Below are 22,610 nucleotides of genomic sequence, written 5' to 3'. Positions count from 1 at the left end.
TCTCTTGATCTGAAGCTCGGAGGTGCATTTGGACAATTGGATGACTCTCCACTCCGTGGTCGTTTAATTAAAAATTTATCCATGTCTAATTGGCTATAAAAATGTATAATGCTATCCAAAGACCAAAATAAACATGTATAAATACAATTTATAATTAATTATGATGACCACATTCAATAAAAACATAATATTGAAAACAAATTAGCATGATGGGCTAAATAAACATTAGACATAAATATTCTAAGACAAATATATTTTGTTCTCAGCAGCTCAGATATTATCAAATGAAAAATTTTTATGGACTGAAAATCTGTAGTTCAATTGATACTACATGATTGTTACTTGTTAGCCTACACTATGATATTAGACTACCATTAGTTGTATTATCACAAAAAATTCAATGATTAATATAAGTAATTAGGCCCAATTACCCTATGATGTTTAACTGGATAACATCTCAGCAAAAGCTATTGCTTATTAATATAGCCAGCTATCTTATTTATTATAAAAATTAATCAAAGTAATGTTTTCTTTTTCATGTTGGCAGGTAATATGGATAACTAATTTCCTAACAACAAGAACCATATATATAGATAAAATTTGATTTTTAATCTCTTTCCAAATTAAGTGAACTGATGTTTGTGAATTGTGATAAAATTAGTGATAGTTAAGTCAGGCCAATGCATGATTTATACACCCACACAAACACACACACACAGACACAAACAATTAAGTACATGTCAACAAGATAACAATTAACAACAACAAAAGTTATAAGCTCCAGCAATAATTCAATAAAAGAATAAATACTTACAAAAATGGCCCTCAAGTAATCAAGGTTCAAATTCAATCCTTTAAGAGTTAAAGCAAAATTCTTTGGATATGAGATTTTCTGGGAAAAAAAAAATTAAAAAAAAATAATGTTGATTCATGAATCATGAATATGATGAATGATGATTAAAAGATTCACAACTATAAAATTCAATTCAAACAAAAAACTAAAAAAATTATACACTTGACACATAATATTTACACTTTAGAGATTGTAAAAACAACAAGAAATCAAGAAGCAAGGATTCAAGACTCAAGATCTTATTTTTTTTTTTAAGGAAGGAGCTCTCAGAGCTATTTTATTGAGATAAAAAAAAGGTACAAAAAGATCCAGATAACAAACCAAACCAAACAAGCTACAAACAAAACTAAACAAAAGAAGAAACACGGCTACAAATCTGAAAATTAAACTAAAAAAGACAAAACAAAGCTACAAAGAGAAGCCAGATCTGATGAATTGCTTCATTAACCAGTAAGGAAGGTCCCTTCCCTGGTGATATAAGGTAAAGGCATGAGAGTTAACTCCATGAAGAGCAAGGCTGTTGGCAATAGAAAGCCAGTCTTTAGGAACAAGGTGAAGTTGAGGAAGACCTAAGCACAGCAGAAAGTCAGTAATGCTCGCGATTAGAGGAGAGAATCTCCAACCGTATTGAGAATCCCCGGATTTGATAATGCTGAGAAGCTCTACACTGGCGATAAGGATTGTGTTGATCTGAGAGTTTGAGGCGAACATGCTTCCCAGGGCAGAAAGTAGAGACAAGGCTTCAGCTTCCAGAACAGACTCAGCAGAGTTGCAGCAGCAACCTGCACATAATAGTTGAGAATTAGCATTTATGAGGCAAAAACCTGCACCAAAGACCCCCTTCTCACTGCTTCCAACTGAAGAAACAAAGAGAAAAGGATTATCAGTGAGGGTAAAATTGGTAAAAATCAATTGTTTTCCAAGCTGAGTAGATGAGGACAGCGAGTACTCCCTGACATGACTAATTGCTCTGATAGGAATAGAGTTGAGGTCCGGGGTTTCGTTCCGAAATATCAGGTTGCACCTTGATTTCCAGATAAACCAAGAGACAACCGCAATCACTGATTGATCGAACTTCGTGTAACCAGAATTAGCAGGAAGGATCCAATTCCCAGAGGAGAATCCCTCAGGGAAGCAGATATGTTTACCGATAAAATTGCTAACCAGATTCCAGACCAATTGAGCCTTGGGACAGGTATTGAAGAGGTGATCCGAGTTTTCAACATCAAGGTTACACAGTTTACATAAAGTTTGAGGACCGAGGTTCAACCGATATAAATATTCATACATTTTGACGCCATTGTGCAAGAGTAGCCAGATGAAATGCTTAGTTCTTGGGGCTATATTGAGGTGCCAAATATTACCCCAGCCATTCCAGGGATTAAGATTACCTGCAGAGTTATTGAAGAATGCGTATACCATTGAGGTGAGCAAGTGTTTCCCAGATTTTGGAAACCACACCCATCTATTCACATTGTTGTAACAGTTGATAGCTTTGTCATTTATCAGATACTCAAAATTCAGGTTGTCACCAAACACTTCCAAAAGAAAGTTGAAATTCCAAGCATTATCCAAAAAAAGATTAGTCATGCTCAAAGAGTCCTGATCATAGTTCATGTTGATGTAGGTGGGTTTGAAGGCCAAAGGAATATCAAAGTACCAGGGATCTAACATGAAATCAGTACGATTAACGTCAAAATGATGCATCCAGAGATGAGGTTTAATAATATTAGCATTATACCAAAGACCTCTAAAAAACCAAGAGCAATTGGCAGGGATAGAATCAGTCCAAAAATTCACTTGACCATATTTGTGATGAAGAATATCAACCCAAATAGCATCCCGGTGATTTAAATAACCTAGAACATTTTTAGCCATAAGAGAAATCTTCGCAGCACGCAAATTACGGATAGAGAGACCCCCCTCAGTATAATGCGAAGTAATATCTATCCAACTAACTGAGTTCATGCCCTTTCTATTGCCACTCTTAGACCAGAAGAACAATCTAGCAGCTTTAGCAATTCTGTCCAAGAACGAGTCAGGGACAGGGTAAACTGACAAATAGTACATAGGGATGGACATTATTACAGAATTAATGAGGACAGATTTTCCAGCCTTGGAAATGTTAGAGAGCTTCCAAAAAGATAGAGCTCGCTCAGTTTTGTCTAACATATGGGAAAAATTAGATAGAGCAAGGCGTTTAGGAGAGACGAAAATCCCTAGATATTTAAAAGGAAAGGAGCCAGAGTTAAAATGCAGAATATTGCAAATGCTTTTTTTGAGATGGCAATTGAACCGAGAGGGGAAAAAAAGTTCAGACTTAGACTTATTAGCTTTTTGACCAGTAATCCGCTCATACATTGAAAGACACAGATTAATATTACGAGCAGTTTTCCTAGAGGCATGAGTGATAAGAATTAAGTCGTCCGCATACATGAGATGGTTAAAGTTGTAGTTAAGATCAGGATTAAAGCCCGGAATCATGGAAAGTCTTTTAGCAAAATTCAGAAGATTGGTCAGATTTTGAGCTACAATAATAAAAAGATAAGAGGATAAAGGATCCCCTTGTCGGAGGCCTCTAGTGGATTTAAACCAGGAAGATGGTTGTTTGTTGATAAGAAGAGAAAAAGAGGCAGAGCTAATACAGGCTTGAACACAAGAAATCCATTTACTAGGAAAGTTCATTCGGAGAAGAGTGGCAAGAGTTGCATTCCAACTCAAAGTATCATAGGCCTTTTCAATGTCCAACTTAACTAACATCCTAGGGGGGTTTTTAGTATCTCTATCCATAGAATGCACCACCTCTTGAAGGGCAATGATGTTATCAAAAGGGCTGCGATTAGAAACAAACCCACATTGTTCACGGCCGATGACCTTCGGCAAAACATCCTTAAGACGATTGGTTAAGAGTTTAGAGATAATTTTATAACACACATTGCATAAGGAAATGGGCCGGAAATCAACAACAGTATTTGGATTGGGTTTTTTAGGCACTAAGGTGATATAGGTGCGACCCCAAGAATTAGGCAAGACAGAATTATTAAAAAAATGGGAAACAGCATCAAAAAGAGAAATCACCGATTTCATTCCAGAAGAAACAGAAAAATTCAGTATTGAAACCGTCAGGGCCAGGGCTTTTACCAGATGGGAGCGACTTAAGAGCATCATATACCTCTTTCTTGGAGACCTCCCGGGTTAAAAAATCACCTTCCCCGGCAGAGATCGTAGGAAGGTCATTGGGAAGCGCCAGATAAACTTCCTCCACAGAAAGAGCGGACTGATCTGACCAAAGGTTAGTATAGAAATCACAGAAAGCATTCTCAATATCTTTGGAATTCAGTAAACCGATACCATTGGAATCAGTGATAAAAGGAATAGAGTTTTGATGATTGCGAGAGCGAATTGAGTTGTGAAACAAGCTGGTGTTTTGATCTCCACAAAGAACCCACATAAGCCTGGCCCGCTGAGCCCACTTGATAGAGTTTTGCCGTTGAAGAGCAGCAAGTTTATTATAGAGAGGATAAAGCAATTCAACAGCATTATAATCATTACCGTACACAGCATCCATGGATTCAGCATCTAAGATATCCATCTCAAGCCTACTAATATTAGAAACAATTGAGCACAATCCCCTGTTCTTCCAAGAAATGAGATTAGATCTGGCTCGAGAAATTAAATGAGAAAATGCATGCATAGGATTAGAATGGGGTTTAAAATTCCAGGCTTCTCTGACAGCATCATGGCAGCTAATATAATCAAGCCATTAATTTTCGAAGCGAAAAAGTTTTTTTTTAAGATGAATGCAGGGTGTGAGAGTGAGAAGAAGAGGAGCATGATCAGAAAAGGTGCGGGGAAAGTGCTTAATTAAATAAGAATCTATAAAAGATAAGCATTTAAAATTAAGCAAACACTTGTCTAACCTTGCCCACTTACGTGCAGTACCACTTTGGTTGTTGCACCAAGTGAAACTGGACCCAGAGTATCTAGCTTCGAGCAGGTTATTACAGAAAATGAAGTCAGAGAATAAGCGAGCCTTGCGGCGATAGTAATTATAAGCACCCCCCTGAAACTCATTCAAAGAAGCTACAACATTAAAGTCCCCAATGATAATCGCAGGGAGGTTAGTAGAGGCAATACCAGAAAGTTCAAGCCAAACAGAAGATTGAACCCGAATATGCGAAGAATTGTAAACCGTAGAAAGGACCCAAGACTCATTCTTGCTATTAGTAATAACTAAATGTAAGACATACCTTGACTTGACCAGGGGTGTAACTTTACCCAAATGTTTTTGCCAGAAGACGAGGATACCACCTGAATAGCCATCGGCTACGATGGCTGCCCAAGCCCAATGGTTACTCAACTTACAACAAAATTTATCTAGCCTACCATTGTCTGCACGGGTTTCCACCAAACAGAAAATAAGAGGCTTAATTTTCTTCATCAGAAACTTGATACGAGACGAGGTATCGCGATTAGAAAAGCCCCTACAATTCCAGCAAATTAAGTTAGATTTATCTTCTATCATAAGAAATATTGTAAGAGTAAAAAAACTAAAAACTGAAAAGACCGAGAACAGATAAGAAGAAACGGATGAAAGATCATCTCAGATCGAAGGGCCAGAGCCCAGAACGCCTTCGTTTCCCTGATCCAACCTCCCTTTTTTATGGGAGGAATCAGCAGATTGTTGAACCCGTCGAACAAGGGTCTCCTTCCGCAAACCAGACTGGTACTGATCAAGCGTCATGGAGTCCTCTGGTTCAATAGTGTCATCATAATCTGACATTTCGCTGTCGCCATCCTCTTCATCAGAATCGTCTTCCCCAGATTCACTCATCGAATGATCCTGGTTCAAAGCAGAGGAAGAGGGGTTCAGAGCTCCTGAGACGTGAACAACGGCTAGTTCATGAGAAGAGGAGGAGGATAAGGGAATCGGACCTACTCCCTGTCCATCAGAAACCCTAAGGATAGGAGGAGGGGCTAAAGGTTGCTTGGAAATAGGAGATTTGCCCTTGGAACTCTCAGAGATGTAATTATTCGGAGGGGGGTCAGGGCTAGGAAGTCGAGGCACATCAGACGAGATAACCAAGGTAGTGGGATCCAAACCACATGGGATCTCCATGGCTTGGGAAGGTAAGAGGGGCAGGTTACCAACAGGCAAAGCCGTCTGCATAGTGGGATGGGAAGGGACACGAGAACGTTCTCCAAAGTGACCACCTCTGCCACGGAATGAGGCCCCGCCACGTGGAGATTGAGCTGTCCCAGGACGTATCAGTGAATCAGAAGAGACGTTGGGAGGCACTGCGGTGCTCGCATGCCCCGCACGTGATACTGGTCTCCCAGTACCACCACCGGCGCCGCCGCGACCACCGCCCCTTCCTTTACGCCGAGATACTATCATCCAAGGACCGTAGTTCGTCGCACCTCGATCTGTACGGTCATCTGCATCGGTAGAGGGCAACTGCTCGAATCGCGCCTCCAGACCTTCATCCTGTGTATCCATAGCCTCAATCACCTCCTTCTCCTTTTGTTCACGAGGAACATGAAAAGGGGGAGGCGAGTAGCTGCTGTCACACCCACCCCTTCCACCGAGGTAAATGTGGCACCCATCAGTTAAAAATCCCTTTTAACTGGAAACTGACACCCTGTTTTAAACAAAATCAGACCTACAAATCACAATTTACAGCTTCACTCCAACTACAGGTTCAAATACATAAATATCATGAATACAATAACTCAAATTTGCGGGTACAACCGCTACAAGATCACAACACCAATGACAAGAAATAAAGAAAAGGGGGGACCCACTGCAGTCCTGGACTCAACCCTGACTAGCTCTATACTCGATCAGGCAATCTAGGGTCCTGCTCCTGCAGCTACAGCACATTCAGTTGGTCGGTAGTGGCTTAATAATTTCAAATACTTAAATACAGTATATATAAAGTATATAAATACCAACTTCTCAAATAATTTTTCCAACTTTTCCAAAATACCAGAATTCTAGCAAAATACATTTTTAAAGAACTTTTGAAACATAAATTCAACATAGATCAACATCAATTTGATTTTCTCAGAAAACACAAATTTTGTGAGAGACTGCCCTCATCACAATTCAAAAAAATATAACATAAATTTCAAATTCAAAATAAAGCAATACCCAACACTCACCCAGCATAACATGGTCTAGAAAACTCTCTAAACTTTCGCCGTGGCCGCGGCTAGGTTCAGAGCCGTCAAGGAACTCATGTCCTTAACGCTGACCCATCGGGTTCACCGGTCGGTGACCCCGGCCACCCGATGAATATCCGATCGTGGCTCTCCGCCTCCCACCGAATCGGCCCTCGTAGAAATCAATACTCAGTCCACCACGCCACCTCTAAAGGTCGGCTCGTGGGGACCCACTCATCGCATGAGTCGGGCATTAACCCGTCACCATCAAAAACCATCAAGTAAATACGAGAATAATACCATCTCGTATAAATCATAACACAGGATCCTTTTCCAGGACAAGTATTCACATCACGGAAATAAACGTTATTTTTCCACAAAGCCAATGCCAAAAGTATAACAATGCATAATACCAGTAAAGATCCATAATACCATTCCTATACCAGGAATGAAAACCAGTTCCACAAATATTGTCGGTAAAAACATTTTAATACGCGCACATGATTTCACAAATCATTCCAAATCAAAGCAGCATATGTACCCATCCAAAAATAAATACATGAATTGAATAACTAAATCACATATACATGTATTTTCCACTATTCACAAATATGTATAATTATACAAAACTGATGTATCAATACGGTTATCATGGCACATCGTAGGAAAATAAATATAAGTATATTTTGAACTTATACGCAATTAAACATGATAAAATGGAATACTTAAACATCTATTTCCAAAATACTAGCCATTAAACAATTATTTCAAAATAATAATAATAATTTATTTATTTAAAATAATAGCCACTACCAACTCACCTGGTGTCCTTGGGTTCTTTGCTAGACCTGGAACTCCCTCCCAAGACTGAACAACACCTAATAGAATAATATAATAAAAATAAATAACATATTTAAACTCAAAAGAAAATACAAAAAAAAATAATAATCAACTCTCTATTGGGCCCACTCACTCCAATCGGTTAAAACCCGACCTCGCATAGTTCAATTGGCTTTCAGTTGTATTTAAACCAACTCAGTTTAGACTAAACACAGCTAAACAAATCTGAACCAATCTTAATTCCACTGAACCAAACTCAAATTCACTGAATCAAGTTTAATTAAACCCACTAGCCTTGAACCAACTTAATTCTTATACAAATTCTGTTGAACCAACTTGGTTCGGCCCAAAACCCTTAGTCCAACATCCAAACCAAACCCAAATCAACTTCAACCAATTTAATTCAACCAAACCATTCAAGTCCAACCATACTCAACTTGATTTGATCAAACCCAGACCAGATCAATTCAATTCAACCAATTCAATTCCAACTTGGTTTGATCCAACTAAATCAACTTGGCTAACTCAACCCATTTCAATCTAACCATTATCATTAACACCTTAATCATCATAATCATCAACTTAATTAACTAAACCAAACCCTAATCTCGGTACTACAGTAATTGCTACAGTAAAACCGAAAATCTCATCCTCTATTCAAGCTAGATTCATCACAAATACAAGTATTTTTCCAAATAACTTCAAGCATTCATCATCCATCAACAACAAACCATGATTATTTCTACTCAAATATATCATTTTCTTCATCAAATAACCAATATATACATATATACATGCATATATACATCCATGCAAAAAAATAATACAAGGAAGCCTCTTACCAAGCCAAGTCATCCCTCCGGCGAGCTCCCTCCGACGATCTCCAAGTTTTTCTCTTTAAAAACCTCTAATTTCTCTCATTTCTTCATTTTTTTCCTCGGGTTACTGTAGCATGGGAAGGATGAAGGAGAAGAAGATGAACAATTCTGGATTTTTCTCCAATCTTATGATTCAGCCGAAATTTACATTTACTCCCTCAAAATATATTTTCTTACAAAACAGTCCCTGAAAAACTCACCAATGATCCCTGAATTATGAAATAGTATTCTCAAAAGGTCCTTTCAAATTACCCAACGGTCCCCAGGTTATAACACAACATTTTAAAAAGATCCCTTCCATCTTACCTTTCAGTCCTCGGATTCCATAAACATTTCATGTCCATCCTTTTCATTTATTCTTTAACCCAAAATCTTTTAAAAACTTTTACATTTAAGTCCTTGTTCTTTCCACTTGGGTTTATCACCAAAATTACTCTGTACAAAAATCTTACTACAACTGTAGTATTACCCTAAATATATTTTTCCAGTAATTATCCAAAGGTTCAGGCTATTACAGCTGCTATGATCCACAGAGCTCCGGCGGCTGCACTGATTTCGACCCGTGCCCAACCAAACCACAGATATAGCAAAACGTGGGAAGCTTCTCGTACAGAACTACGACAAAGACCCGGTGTTCATCGTCTCCGATCCAGAAACCCTGCTTTAACGGTCTGGCCAGATCGATCTCCACGCAAATACGTGCGAATTCGGACCTCGATAGAGAGGAAGTATAATCATCAATTTTCAATAAACGCCCAAGGGAGGCAGAGATGGATTCAAGAGACTCCCCATCCCAAAACTCCACTGGTAGATTGTGCAGTTGCACCCAAGCAACGGCTGTGGAAAGCTTGGCAAAAGCGGGTTCAAAGAAGGGTTTCCAAGGAGCCAGTTGAAGGACAGCTCCATTGACTCCCCAGGGACCTTCAAACAGGAGTTCTTGAGTAACTGCAAAGGATTCGCAGCGAAATAGAAGGTAACCATTGGGGAGGTCGGAAATGGTTATTTCTCCGAGATCGCTCCAACGTGAAAGGAGAATGGTTTTGATCTATTCGAAATGAGGAGGTTTTCCGAAGAATTTTCCGATTAGAGAGTGTTGAAAGCGAAGACGGGCTCTCGCCATGGCATCGCCGTCGAACCTGATAAATTCAGAAGTTGTGGCTTTCAGCTTGCGCAACACAGGACCATCTACCAGAGGGGAGTGATTGGGTGGACTATTCCTGGCAGCGGCAGCAATCTCGGCCCAAGAAGGTGGAGGAGGATTTTCCCCCACTTGCCATGGCAAGGGGGGAGGGGAGAAGACGCAGGAGAAGGAAATCGCTCGGAAGACGCAGGAGAAGGAAATCACTCAAGATCTTATTTGTTGAAGCTTGATAGCAACTAGCAAGGGCTGCAAGGCAGCAAGAGGAGAAAACTTTTGACCTATTGATAATTGACTTGTCTGTTGAGCAAGGGGGAGGGGGCTTCCTTCTCCGGCAAACTCCGGCGAGGCAAGCTTCATAGTGATTTTTCCGGGGCCAAGGGGAGGCTGAAGCCCCCGCTCGCCCCCTTGGATCCGCCACTGGTTCAAGTGGAGAAAGGGTTTTAAACTTTGGTTACGCCAACAATATGTTGCCACTGATGTGGATTACAAAACGACATGTCTTGTCCAAGCAGCGTTCATGCCAAGTCAGCGATGACCTGTCAAGGATGGCCGGAATCCCAAGTATCCCCTCATTGATAACAAATTAATTAAGAATGGCCAAAAATAATTACAAATTGAAACATAACATGATACCCAACTGAGATTGCTCCCATAAAATTTTGTACAAAGTTAATTTTGCTTATGATTTGACAATGGTGAAACCACCTTCTACAAACACATGAGAATCCAAATTAGGCACTCTCTCAAAACTAATGGCAATTGCAGAACCAAAGCGAATAGATCAAATAGACAGCAATGTATTTTAACAAGTAAAATTGACAGCTCATTATGTCAAAAAAAAAAAAAATACTGCCATTGACAACCCGTCAATAAAATGGAGCAAAATTGAACAGCTGCATGGGCAACTGGGTGCTGCATTTGACAGACGTATTCTTTTACGGGGAAGGTCTTCGGTTTATAGTCATTCAGTCGAAGCAATCCATCTTCACATCAGTAACATCAAGCTGCAAAATCTCGGCTCTGCATCCAAGGATGGAACCAAGGCTACAAGAAACACAAAAGAAGTAGTTGCACCAAGAATTAGTCGAAGGCAACAACCGGAAACAACAAACAAAAAGTTTAGTAAACCAAGCAAAAATAGAAAACACTTTAGTTTGCCATTTTATGTTCTGCTTGAGGATGAAGTCCTAGAAATTCTAATATAAATATAATCCTACATCCTCAATGCAAACATCTCATTAACATAACCACCACGTCCTGCAGCGAAGGACACAGCCAAGAAAAGCCTGATAAGTTCAAATCACAAAAAGTGAACTTGTTGTTCAATGACATACAAACGTATAATAGAAGCTGTGCCTGCAAAGTTAGTGAGATGACGATGGTGGCATGGATATGTATTACAGTAAAATTTTCATTTTTTTTTTTTTGTTTTTTAACAATTGTTGCATTCTACTAAAAAGTGTTTATCTAATAATATGCGCAGAATGCAGCTGAAGACATGAATTTTAATCATCACATGTTAAAAATGACCAGGATAATCAGAAATATGAAATTTCAAAAATTCTCAAATAAATAAAACTACAAATCTCAAGGAACATGATGAAAGCAATTTATAACTACAAAATGATGATGCTTCTTGAAAAATTTCACAAGTTTCATCTAGCAGAAAGCCAGAAAGCCAACCATACAACACTAAAGACCACTACAACTACCTCTCAACCACAAAGGTGGTCAAATAATTCAAATTAGGTGCTTTAGTTGCATTCTTCAATTGGAAATTTTGTTCATTTTTCCTAAGTTCTACAGCTAAATACATGATATTTTCAGCTAGAAAAGACATTGAGGTTTGATGGATAAGCTTGCATATACTCACAACAATGGCATTTGATCATTTGGCTCTTTGTGCAAGGAAAGTTCTTTCATTAACAAAAAAATGCCAAATTCTAAGTCATGTCTCCGATAAATGAAAATTTTTCATGAGATAATAAAGAGTTGTCTGACTAAAACCCCAAATATCCTGCTCATAAAGATATTCATACAACCCATATTCCATTATTTCGAATCTCAATTAAGCAACACTGTCCAGGTCATTAGAGACCTATAAAATGAGTTCATCTGCAAGTTATGGGACACTTCCAAAGAGATAAACAAGGACCTTCATCAGAACAATGTGCACCACCAGCTGACTGATTGCTTGTAACCTTTATAAGTTTCAGAGTGACAAAAGTTTCAACTTGGACGATATTAATGTTTTACTACCTAGATGAATCCTTACGTTGGTTGCATATGAATCTAGTTCATCACAAGAACATGGATGAAGAATCTACATAAGAAACCCAATTTAGATCTTGCACACTTTCAGATAGCCATCATTGAAATTTCCAACCGCCACAACAGGGGAAAAGTGAGAAATGGTCAATAGTATGAATTTCTTCTCTGTTTTGCTTTCAGAATTCAACAAATAAATTTTTTAGTTTGTTATACAAACTCAATATATACTCATCATATATTTAGCTCATTTTTTTTTATCGTAGTTGTGTGCCAAGCAGACAACACAATAGAGAAAGAAGGATATTATAAGATATATCTATATAATATAATACATCTGTTTTGTACAAAAAGTATCAACCATGAATGCAGATCAAGAAGAAGATGTCATTCGGCTTCAAGATTTCTTCTGGTAGTTAAAGTTCTATTTTAATTTGTTAATTGTCGTTTCCAACTAGAAAATACTAAACAAAACTTTTATTCAAGCACATGATATGCATGTAGGCTCCTAAATGAGTATCTCGACCAGATCCTAATAATATTAAAAAAATATTAGGTCCAAAATGAATATCCAAATAAAGATTCTCATTTTATGTCATTTCAATGCATATTGTAGTTGCATAATAGAAAAATTGCAGCATGAAAAGTCATACTTGATTCAACTGACAGCAATTCAGCACAAAATTGCAAATAAACGTTGCATTGTACATCTTGAAAGCATATTAAAGGTAGATTGAAAACGTACAAAGAAGTTGCTTTCATACCTAGGATGGGTACGCCCAAGATCTCCATGCACAAATTCCTTTATATATGTTCCAGCCTGCATATATATAGCACATTAATCAGATCACAAATTCCATAATTGACAATTTAAGACCTCTGGCAGTAGGATTTCTCCAGGTATCACTTAGGCAAATGGACAAATGGTCAAGATTCTGATGATTTAAAAAGTGAAAGGAGCATTGATAATATTATATAAATGTTTCTGAAGATAATTTAAGCAACAACTTAATAAAACCAAAGATACAAAACATATTACAGTACTCAAAATTAGTGAAGATTCTATTAAAGGATGCCTGCTTGACCTTCATGTAGTAACAAAATTTGTTAGTTTTACTAAAAGATAGATGTATCACTTTTCTTAAGCTTTTGGTACTACAAGTGTAGAATCACTTAATTCCATAAAGGAAATATGCATCTCCAAATTGTTTAACATGTCACATTGAATGGCACAATCTTGATACAATTAATGAGTAGTCAATTATATGCTATAATATGCAGGTGAGTATGCACAAAATTGAAGGAAAAAAATTTAACAAAATTCAAGAATTGATGCCCCATTTTCTAAATGTAATTAGTATATATAATAATCTCACTAAACTCAATTCCACCCATCAACCTCCAATTTTTAGCTTTTTAGTACTATACATAAGACGGGAAGTTAATTGTGAAATCAACCACTTGGAAAAACTGCATATGTTCAGTATAAATTCTGTCTTCAAAGAGAAATAACAAAAAAATATTGTGACAAGTTTGGTGATGTTAATTAATGTTGTAAGGCATAGTTTCCAAGTAACTTATTTAAGTTGTAGAGATTTGCTGCTCCTATTGAGTTTCATGAGATAATTTGATGCAACATATATATTCAAGGAATCATAACTATCCCATTTGACAGACCTTCTCTAGTGTATATAATATCATGGCATCCAACATGCTATCAAAATCTTTTCAATCATATTCCAACCTCAGTTTTAATGGACATCTTCAAGTCATCAGACATGATTTAAAATGCTGTACTTCATTAAATCCGAACCTGGGTGCAAAGGTGCAAGAGAAAATACTGGCTGGTGCCTACAATTTTGTCAACCATCATCCTGGTTCCAATAATAGAAGAACACCATTTAATCAGCCACCTGATAAATAATTCAGAAGTTGAGGAAGTATATTCCATTAATAATTATAATAATCTCTACCAATGTATGATCTTCTTGCGATCCATAGGACTTCTGCGATGAAGAACACGAACAGGGGTCTTTTGCAAAACATCCTGTAGACGAACCAATTAAGCCTTTTATCACCAAAGTGAATTGGTAAATTGGTAAAAGTTCGGTACATTTCATGAACTATTTTGCTTCTAGAATCAAGACTTCAAATTACTGTGGCGATTAAAGACAATCAATACACAAAATTATGATCACCATTAATTTTTTATGAGTATTACTCTTAATCATTCACACAATGTTTTAAATATCAACATCATAAAATAATTAGTTTAATAGTCTTGAATTAATTTTAGCATAAATTAATGTTAGTCTAATAAAACTGAACTAAGAAGAGAATATAGTATTACAGTTACTTATTAATAATATCTTTACTATTTTTAGTGCCCTTTAATGTTTTTCACAGCATACACCTTGATACTTGCTTTAAAAAAAAAAAAAAAAAAAAAAAGAAGAACAAGAGTTGATTACCCATTAAACAAGCCTTAATTTAAAAAAAAATGTAGGGACTTTGAACTATATATGGTAATTATAAGAGGACCAAGCAGTTGTGCAGGCAAGGCCAAACAAGATGGTCAAAATTGGCTAAGAAAGAGGCTAGTCAACTAGATCAAGCCTGATTAAGCACAGTCGGCTAGCTTGATCGGCATGAACGCCCGGGGGGGAGGGGGCATTCTCTCACACAACCAAGACCTTAGGCAGGGACACATGACCAAGGAAGCGTAGGTTAGTGCCGTGTGCTCTAACCAAAGGACTTGCGTGGAGCAACAAGCACTCGCCCTAGCTGCACGCGCACTAGGGAAGAGGGATCCTAGCCTAAGGACTTGCGTGGAGTGGCAAGCTGGCGTCACGCCCTAACCGAGAGGCCTTGGCCGAGGGACTTGTGCATAGCGAGTGTGAGCCTAACCTAGGGAACAACCAAGGGCGTGGGAGCCGGTGACCCGTGGCTTGACCGAGCCATGGGCAGTTAAAGAACAATGTTAAAGTTGGTGTTGTACGTGGTCCAGCCATGCATAGGAATGGCACAGTACACTTAGCCATGCACGGGAATGGCTTCCCCATGCTCGAAACACGCCCATGACAGAAGTTGGTGAAGACCTTGCCTTTGTAAGGTACTTATTAGTATCCTCATGGCTTCATTTGGAAGGGCAACCTAAATTGTAGTAAGGCCTAAAGCCTGATTGTAAAACTCTTCACAAAATCAATAGAGTTTATCTTTTTTCTCTTATATATTGGCCCTTAGAATTCTTGACTTGCATTTTTAGCTTAGTCTCTTAGTTATCATTCGGAAGGCTGACTTGATTGGAGACGTTGTCAATCAAGTACCGCACGAGCTGCTAAGGAAGTGATTAGACCCATAACAACTGGTATCAGAGCTAAGAACTTCTTAAGGGCAAAATCAAGATGGTTGAAGGAACAAAAGAGAACCTTAATCATCTTGAGGAGTAGGTTGAGTAGATCCAGCAAGTCATGGAATAGCTCAACGATGTTATGGGTTCAAAATCAGAAAAAAGCCCCATTTATGCCCAGTTACCACAAGTTTGAGGACCTTCTCAATCAAGTTCTTGAACTTAACCATTTGCTGGAATTATTAACTCCACAAGTTCAAGCACTTTCCGTGGACGTCAACCTCCTCAAAAAAGCGGACCTTGTTGATTCCAACGGCCGAAGAGCACTCCTTACATTAAGGTCCCAGAGCCAACGCCCATTAATGGTTCTCAGAGTACAAAGACCCTAGAACTTCCCATAGGATGTCAACCAATACTTTACGGCCAGCAAGGTCTTTGAGGTTGAGCAAATCCTGCTAGTGGGGATGTACTTAACTAGGGAAGCCAACTTCTAGTGAAGGACCTGACAAACTAATAATGTTTAAGTGGGCCGGTTAACCTTCATCTCCTAAGTAGAATTGAAAAAGTTGCAGGAACAATTCCTTCCAGGAACACGACTTGGGTCACTTGGCTAGACTTGAAGAAGTTGAAGCAAACTAGCTTGATACCGGAGTATATTAAGAAGCTCTCATCCTTGATGCTTGACATCTGAGACATGTCTAAGGAAGATAAGCTGTTCAACTTTTTCATAAGGTTGCAGACTTGTACTTAAATTAAAGTGTGACAACAAGGGACAAAGGCTTACCATCGGCCATAGCGACAGTCGAGGCCTTGCTGGACTATCAAACCACTTTGGCACTAGATGGAGAAAACCAAGTCCTAGTTTCAAAAAAGAAAGTATGAAAACAAAACGGGGAAAGGACCTCCCTGGAAGCCTTATTCATAGGAAGAGAAGCCAAAATCCGAGGACAAGTAATTCCGTGGGCCAACGCTAAGGTGTCCGTGTGCTTCATTTGTGATGGTCCCATTGGGTGTGGAATTGAAGGAAGCGGGAGAAGATGGTCTCGTTCGTTACTAAAGATGACAGTGATTCAGACCCCCCATCAAGAAACAATCCTTATATTTATTAGGGATTCTAAGGACGATGCCAGATAATTCCTCTTAATCTCTTCTTCATGTGCACACAACTAATGGTAAAGAGAGCAATGCCATAATGATCACAAGGGCCACCCACAATTTCATTAGTGAGGCAACATCGGCAAAGCTAGACTTAATGTAGACACAACGCGCGTGCCAACCAAGCCACACGCGAGTCCCTCAATCATAGCACAACTACCAGTATAGGTCTCTCTGTAATAACCGAGCGACCTCTCAGTAACAGCATGTCAGCCCCATCCATACCAAAAATCGGCTAGGTGTTGGGTGTTAGCCTCCATCCAGACACGCCAACCCTTGCATCTCTCAATCATGCGTGCGCACTCACGGCCACGGGCGCATGCCGCTAGGTCTCTGCGTACAGTCATCTGCACGGCTGTGCGCTTGCACGCATTGGCCTATCTCGGTACCACTCTATCAGACCGCACCGGCTCACCACGGCACATTTTGCGCCTAAGGAAAAGGGTCATTCATAATCATATTAGCATCATCTTGATCATGAATGAGTGTAAGGGTCCAAACCCTTACAGTAACCATATAGCAATTGTAGAATAGGAATATAAAATCATCTACAGTCAACCACAAACTCGGTAGTAACCCTATGGTTCAAGTCAAATATTTGTATCTATATACTAGCATTAGCCATTGTTATTAACCATGGTTTTTTTTTAATTTATTTGTATTTATATACCATTTTAACTATAATTGTTATATATATATGTGTGTGTGTGAGAGATTTTTTTGCATTATAGATGATAATATTACACTTATATATTGACCCCATTTAATAAATTTTTTGGCTCCACCACTGAGAGTAAGAATAATACTTACAATTTTCAAATTCAACAAGAGTTAAAAAAAAACTCACCAAGTTCTTAATAGAAGATATTTTGTTAAAATCCTCTTCTGTCACTGGACGAGAAATCCATACCACAGCAGCATATTGCTTCTGCAAGATCACTCAGCTAAGTTAAGCAAATGGACAAAAATTAGTGACATGTTGCATAACCAAGATATTTAAGATATAGGATATGGAGTAAAGTCATAATTGTAATATATAGTTGTCCGCTCCATTGAACACACCTCTAACTAAAAGTCATCTCCATGAATATGCAGATAAATATCAAGTACATCCGAAAATAATAGAAGAAAGATTAAAATACATGCCAAAATACTAATGTGTAGCTTGATTTTTGAGTAGAAATTTTATAGTCATATTTGCTTTCTTTTTCTTTGATTGCTTAATGTTCTTGTTAGGGAATGTTTAGTAAGTTTATTTCATGAGTATCTTATTGTTTTGGGTCACTTCTCCCTTAAGACTGATGCCATTATTTTCCTAGACTTCTTGAGTTCTCACCAAGGTCTTTCATGACAAGTTAAAGAAGTAGGACTCCCTCTTCAATGGTGCCAGACCTCTCGTGATGCACGAGAACTAAAAACATGTCATCCCACATTCTCAACCCTGTAACATTACCCAAAATTTCCTCACAGCTAAATATGACTATAATTAGCTAATTGAATAAATCTTTGAAGTTCAAAAGAAATTCAAAAGTGAAATCCTAATTTTCCAAAATTTTAAATATAACACTTAAGAAATTCTCTTACCACCTAGCTTCTAAAGTATAATAGGTTGATACTAGAATTTTTTCTATTTAATGATGCTTGAGCTCCTAAAATTAATCTCCATACTCTTGTTTCTATCTTCCGCCCACCTCCAGAATGTTGCATATAAGTCCTCAGTCCAATAGTAGAGACAAGGATTTTTTATTTTAAATATATTTAATTTTTTTTAAATATGTATGCTGCTTGTTTGCATTGCCTATATTTAAGGAAAGTCCTCATAAATGCCACAAATATGTATGGGCTAAGTCATTTGAAAGGCCATGCTATTTAGAGAAATCAACCAAATAACCAGACAAATACATGTGCAAGTTTGCCAAATAAAAACTAGAGTCGAACGTTAACCAAACAAAAAAAAAAAAAAGCAAAATTTCCACTTCAATCTAACTAATAAGGCATACGTGCAATTTAAAGTGCAGTAATTCTTACTTGTATTTCAATCTACTAATAATGCAACTAAATTTACTTACATCCAAACGACACTTAGAAATGAAGCCTTGTAGGTAGAACCCAATCTAGTTAATCAAAGTGCAATCTCTATGGAAATGGTCGATCTTTTTCTAAAAAAGTTAATAAATGAATAAAAGGATTTTTAGTGAATTTGCTAGATTTTTTCAAAATCACAAACACAGAACAAGGTCTACATATAAAAATACCAACTAGGAGAATAAGGCGCAGTGACTTGATCAAAATAGAAACCAATATGTCGTGAAATAGCACAGAACCTGTTTCTCAGCCTCTCCTTCTCGTAACAAATTCCATGCCTCACTGCCAACCAGCTTAAGATTTCTCACTGCGACCTATAATGTGGACAAAGTAAATGAGGCAGTATAAATAATTAGAAATTTAATTACTTAAAAAAAAACCTAAAACTCACATATTTATCATTGGAATTGTTGATCTTGTCAGCTATTTCTTGAATGTTGGCCATGGAAGGCATTACACGAGCATTTGAAACTTCAACTAGGAAGGGCCGCCCAGATCCCAACATTCTCACCTAAGTAAAAAGTATGTTTAATATACTCAATAAAACTAATGAAACCGGCATCCAAGAAACATGTCAATACATCAATATCTTCTCTTCCAGCAGCATGGAACTTGTAGCTATCACCTCCACAAACCAGAATAGTGTTGCTCCCAATGATCTCCTAAAACACATACTAGTTAAACAAATAATCAAGAAAACAAATAAAGAAAGAAAAGTTCTCAAGCGAAAAGATATAGCATATACCTCAACAGATGCTTCCCCCATTCTTTCATCCTCAATCATCCAGCGAGACTGACTAACTCTTCTAGAGAACTGTTAAAGAAAAATAATTAGAATGATCATGGTTTCAAAGAATTTTTACTTCACCACTAAATCAATTCCGAATTTATCAGACAGAATAATCCTCGAGTACGAATTTAAAGTCAGGCAAAGTAATCTTCAATTCCAATTTAACACCAGATTGTAAGATCAGCAGTGACCATACTAAAAGGAGATGAAAATAGACCAATACAGTCAGAAGAATTATAAATGACAACAAATTAATCTGAATGGCAAAAATTAGGAAATATATATATTGAGATTCAAGTGAAATACATAAACTAAGTTCTTTCAATAAACAGAAAAAATCACATTTAACCAAACATTTGTTTGAATGGAATTTTAATGACCATGCTTAATACAATCATGGTATTAGGTCAATCAAAGTTCTAAATTACGATATGGAAAAACATGAATACACATTTTTTTTAAATTCAAAATTCAACTAAAATAAGGAAAGTGACTTGGCTCCCTTGGCAGAATCTAAAGAAATCATCTGCTTTGAGATTGAAAATATATGCTTTCTTCTAAAATTTGTTTATTGTAATTCACACATTAGAAGGAAGAAAAATTGGCCATTTAATGTTTGTTAATTTCCTATGCATGCCTTAACTTCTTATTGACACAACCCGCTCACTCTCTACAGGTCAAGGAGGACGATACCGACTTCTTCTAGGATGGTGGTTATGAGAGATTGGAGTTAGTTGGGGGAATTGGTTGGGAGCAAATGTAAGCCATTGGATCGATTTGATTCTAGCCGTATACTCTTTAAATGGAGAGTTATAAATACCCTTATATTCCACCCTTATAAAAGAGAAAAAGAAATTATAGATTTTAATAGAAGTTTCTACAAATTTTGCTCATCTGTCTAAGTTGTTGTTCTTGTTCTTGCTAGCAGTTTGCCTAACTTAGTGGAGGAAAACTAACTTGATCAAGAGACGCCGATCAAGTGCCGCACAAGAGAAGCACGTCCATGATAGTTGGTATCAAAGTCCTAGTTTTGGGAGGTCAGTATTCGCCTGACCTCTCTTAATGAAAATGCCAAGATCCAAAGTGAGACACCCTATGTTGTTAAGGAGACTAAGCAATCCAAGAAAAAAGGGAAAAGTCAAAGGACGTGTGGCCGAGATGAACACAACTCATAAAGGTGGGGTTGGACATAGACTAAAGGCAAGATAGGTTTGAAGAGATAGAGCATCACATTAGGAGGCTCAAGAGTGGGTTGGATGAGTTTCGAGGAGATGCAAGGTGCTCATAACATTGGCACTTCAAAGACTGTCGATCATGACAAAACCTTGGAGGTAGCTCTCTAACCCAAGGTTAAAACCCTTAGAGGCAATTTCGCAAGGATCATTGGTAAGCTAATAAAGCCTCGGGAGGAATTCGTGTTGTGCAAGAAGGTGATTGCTCAAGGAAGAATCATTGTTGCACTAATGGTTGCCTCAATATCCTCAAAGGTAGATGTTCCGAAGCCAAAGGTCTTTAATAAGCAAGGAATGCCAACGAGATCAACTTCTCATAGGGTTTAGAGCAATATTTTAAGGCTCTTGGTATGGAGGACACCATGAAAATCGACCATGCCATCCTTTACCTAGCCGACACCATGATGGTTTGGTGGAGACAGTGACATAACAATATTGAAAAAGGTATGTTCACCATCAACACTTAGGAAGAATTTAATAAAGAGCTTAGGAAACAATTCAATTCCGATAACGCTGAGAATAAGGTAATAATGAAGCTTCGACAACTAGCACATAAAGGAAGTGTTCGCGAGAATGTGAGAATTTTCCGAAATTCTTTTGCAAATCTCCGACCACCCGAATTAAGAGGCTTTTTTTTTTGCCTTTATGGACAACCTAAAAGAATGGGCATGACTAAAAGTCCAACAACAAGATGCCCAAGATCTCGCCCATATCATTTCCATTGTTGAACTTTCAATTGAGTCTAAATAGCTAAAGAAACCCAAATCCTTTAAGGATAAGGGATGCAAGGGAGAAAACGAAGAGAGAAGACCATCCAAGTTAGGAATGGAGATCCAAGAGGAACGAGTGATGAAACAAGGCGGGTAAAGAAAACAAGGGTAGAGACCGACCATCAATGAAAGGTTTTCTTTATGAGGTGCCACACTTAGTAAAAAAGCGCCCAAAGAATAGCAAACTCGTTACCTTAGTGAGGGAAAAAAACAAGCCAATAAGCAACGTAAAGAAGGAAAGACAAGATTCTTGCAAATCTTGGATGCCATCAAGGTCAAAGTGGAAATGTTGAAGTCCGAACAAAAGGGGTGCTTGTTTGTTGGAGGCAAGTTAATAGGCCAAGTAGTGAAGGCCTTGATTGACAATAACGCCTCCAACGGCTTTCAAGAGGTAAAGAAAACGGACATATTAGGTATCCCTCACAAAAAAATAGAGCAAGAATGACTCAAGACCGTGAATTCTGAACCACGTTCTATCTTTGGGTAGCTCAAGACGTATAAGTATGTCTTAAAGAATGAAGGGGCCAAATTAACTTCTCTATCATCATAATAGATGATTAATCAATCATGCTCGACATGAGCTTTATGGACAACATAAAGGCCATGTCGATCCCTTTCCCTAACACAATGTGAATTGTAAAGAAAGTCCAAGCACAATATATTTACCGAGAAAGGACGAGCATTCGAGCCAAGCAACTCTTCTCCATGCAACTCCACAAGGGTCTAAAATAAACTTGTCCCGCATATCTCATCATACTTAGGAAGATGTAGAGCAGGCCATATGTGGCATGCCTTGTGAGTTAGCATTAATCTTTAAAGAGTTCAAGGATGTCATGCCACCAAAGTTGCCAAGAAAGCTTCCATCCAAAAGAGATGGATCGCAAGATTGACTAAAAGCAAGAAGCATGTCCCTCTCTCCTCCAAAACCCTACCCCCACGGTAGCAATACCTTATCACATGCCACTTCCAAAGCTTAAAGAGTTAAAGACGCAATTGAAAGAGCGACTCAACAACAGCTACATCCGATACTCTAAAGAACCATACGGCGTTCCTATGCTTTTTTAAAATAAGCATAACAAATCAT

At 38.0% G+C, this 22,610-nt stretch overlaps 2 protein-coding genes across 3 annotated transcripts in view; both read right to left on the bottom strand.

The window, feature by feature from the left end:
* Positions 1-1,261: 1,261 nt before the first annotated feature.
* On the bottom strand, positions 1,262-5,294 carry LOC120276131. The gene is made up of 4 exons (XM_039282860.1): positions 4,774-5,294; positions 4,061-4,599; positions 1,678-3,987; positions 1,262-1,635 (listed from the first exon to the last, which is right to left on the bottom strand). Exons 1-4 carry the CDS (start codon positions 5,292-5,294, stop codon positions 1,262-1,264), a joined length of 3,744 nt encoding a protein of 1,247 aa, XP_039138794.1.
* A 5,210-nt stretch (positions 5,295-10,504) lies between these two features.
* The window catches only part of LOC120275669 (tRNA pseudouridine synthase Pus10), a 33,983-nt gene continuing 21,877 nt past the window's right edge, over positions 10,505-22,610 (bottom strand). The window contains exons 7-15 of one of the 2 annotated variants that reach the window (XM_039282329.1): positions 19,480-19,548; positions 19,316-19,396; positions 19,126-19,245; positions 18,974-19,048; positions 17,497-17,577; positions 14,119-14,192; positions 13,959-14,019; positions 12,910-12,965; positions 10,505-10,921 (exon numbers count right to left, since the gene is read on the bottom strand). In XM_039282329.1, the coding sequence (XP_039138263.1) occupies positions 10,843-10,921; positions 12,910-12,965; positions 13,959-14,019; positions 14,119-14,192; positions 17,497-17,577; positions 18,974-19,048; positions 19,126-19,245; positions 19,316-19,396; positions 19,480-19,548 (696 nt within the window). In that variant the 3' untranslated portion in view covers positions 10,505-10,842. Of the gene's footprint in view, positions 10,922-12,909; positions 12,966-13,958; positions 14,059-14,118; positions 14,193-17,496; positions 17,578-18,973; positions 19,049-19,125; positions 19,246-19,315; positions 19,397-19,479; positions 19,549-22,610 lie in introns of those variants that run through there. The other variant, XM_039282330.1, reaches the window with a different exon arrangement.

The sequence above is a fragment of the Dioscorea cayenensis genome, chromosome 14 (genome assembly GCF_009730915.1).
Source record: "Dioscorea cayenensis subsp. rotundata cultivar TDr96_F1 chromosome 14, TDr96_F1_v2_PseudoChromosome.rev07_lg8_w22 25.fasta, whole genome shotgun sequence".
Taxonomy (NCBI): Eukaryota; Viridiplantae; Streptophyta; class Magnoliopsida; order Dioscoreales; family Dioscoreaceae; genus Dioscorea; species Dioscorea cayenensis.
The sequence above is the reverse complement of the archived record's forward strand: the minus strand, read 5'-3'. Positions and strand labels throughout refer to the sequence as shown.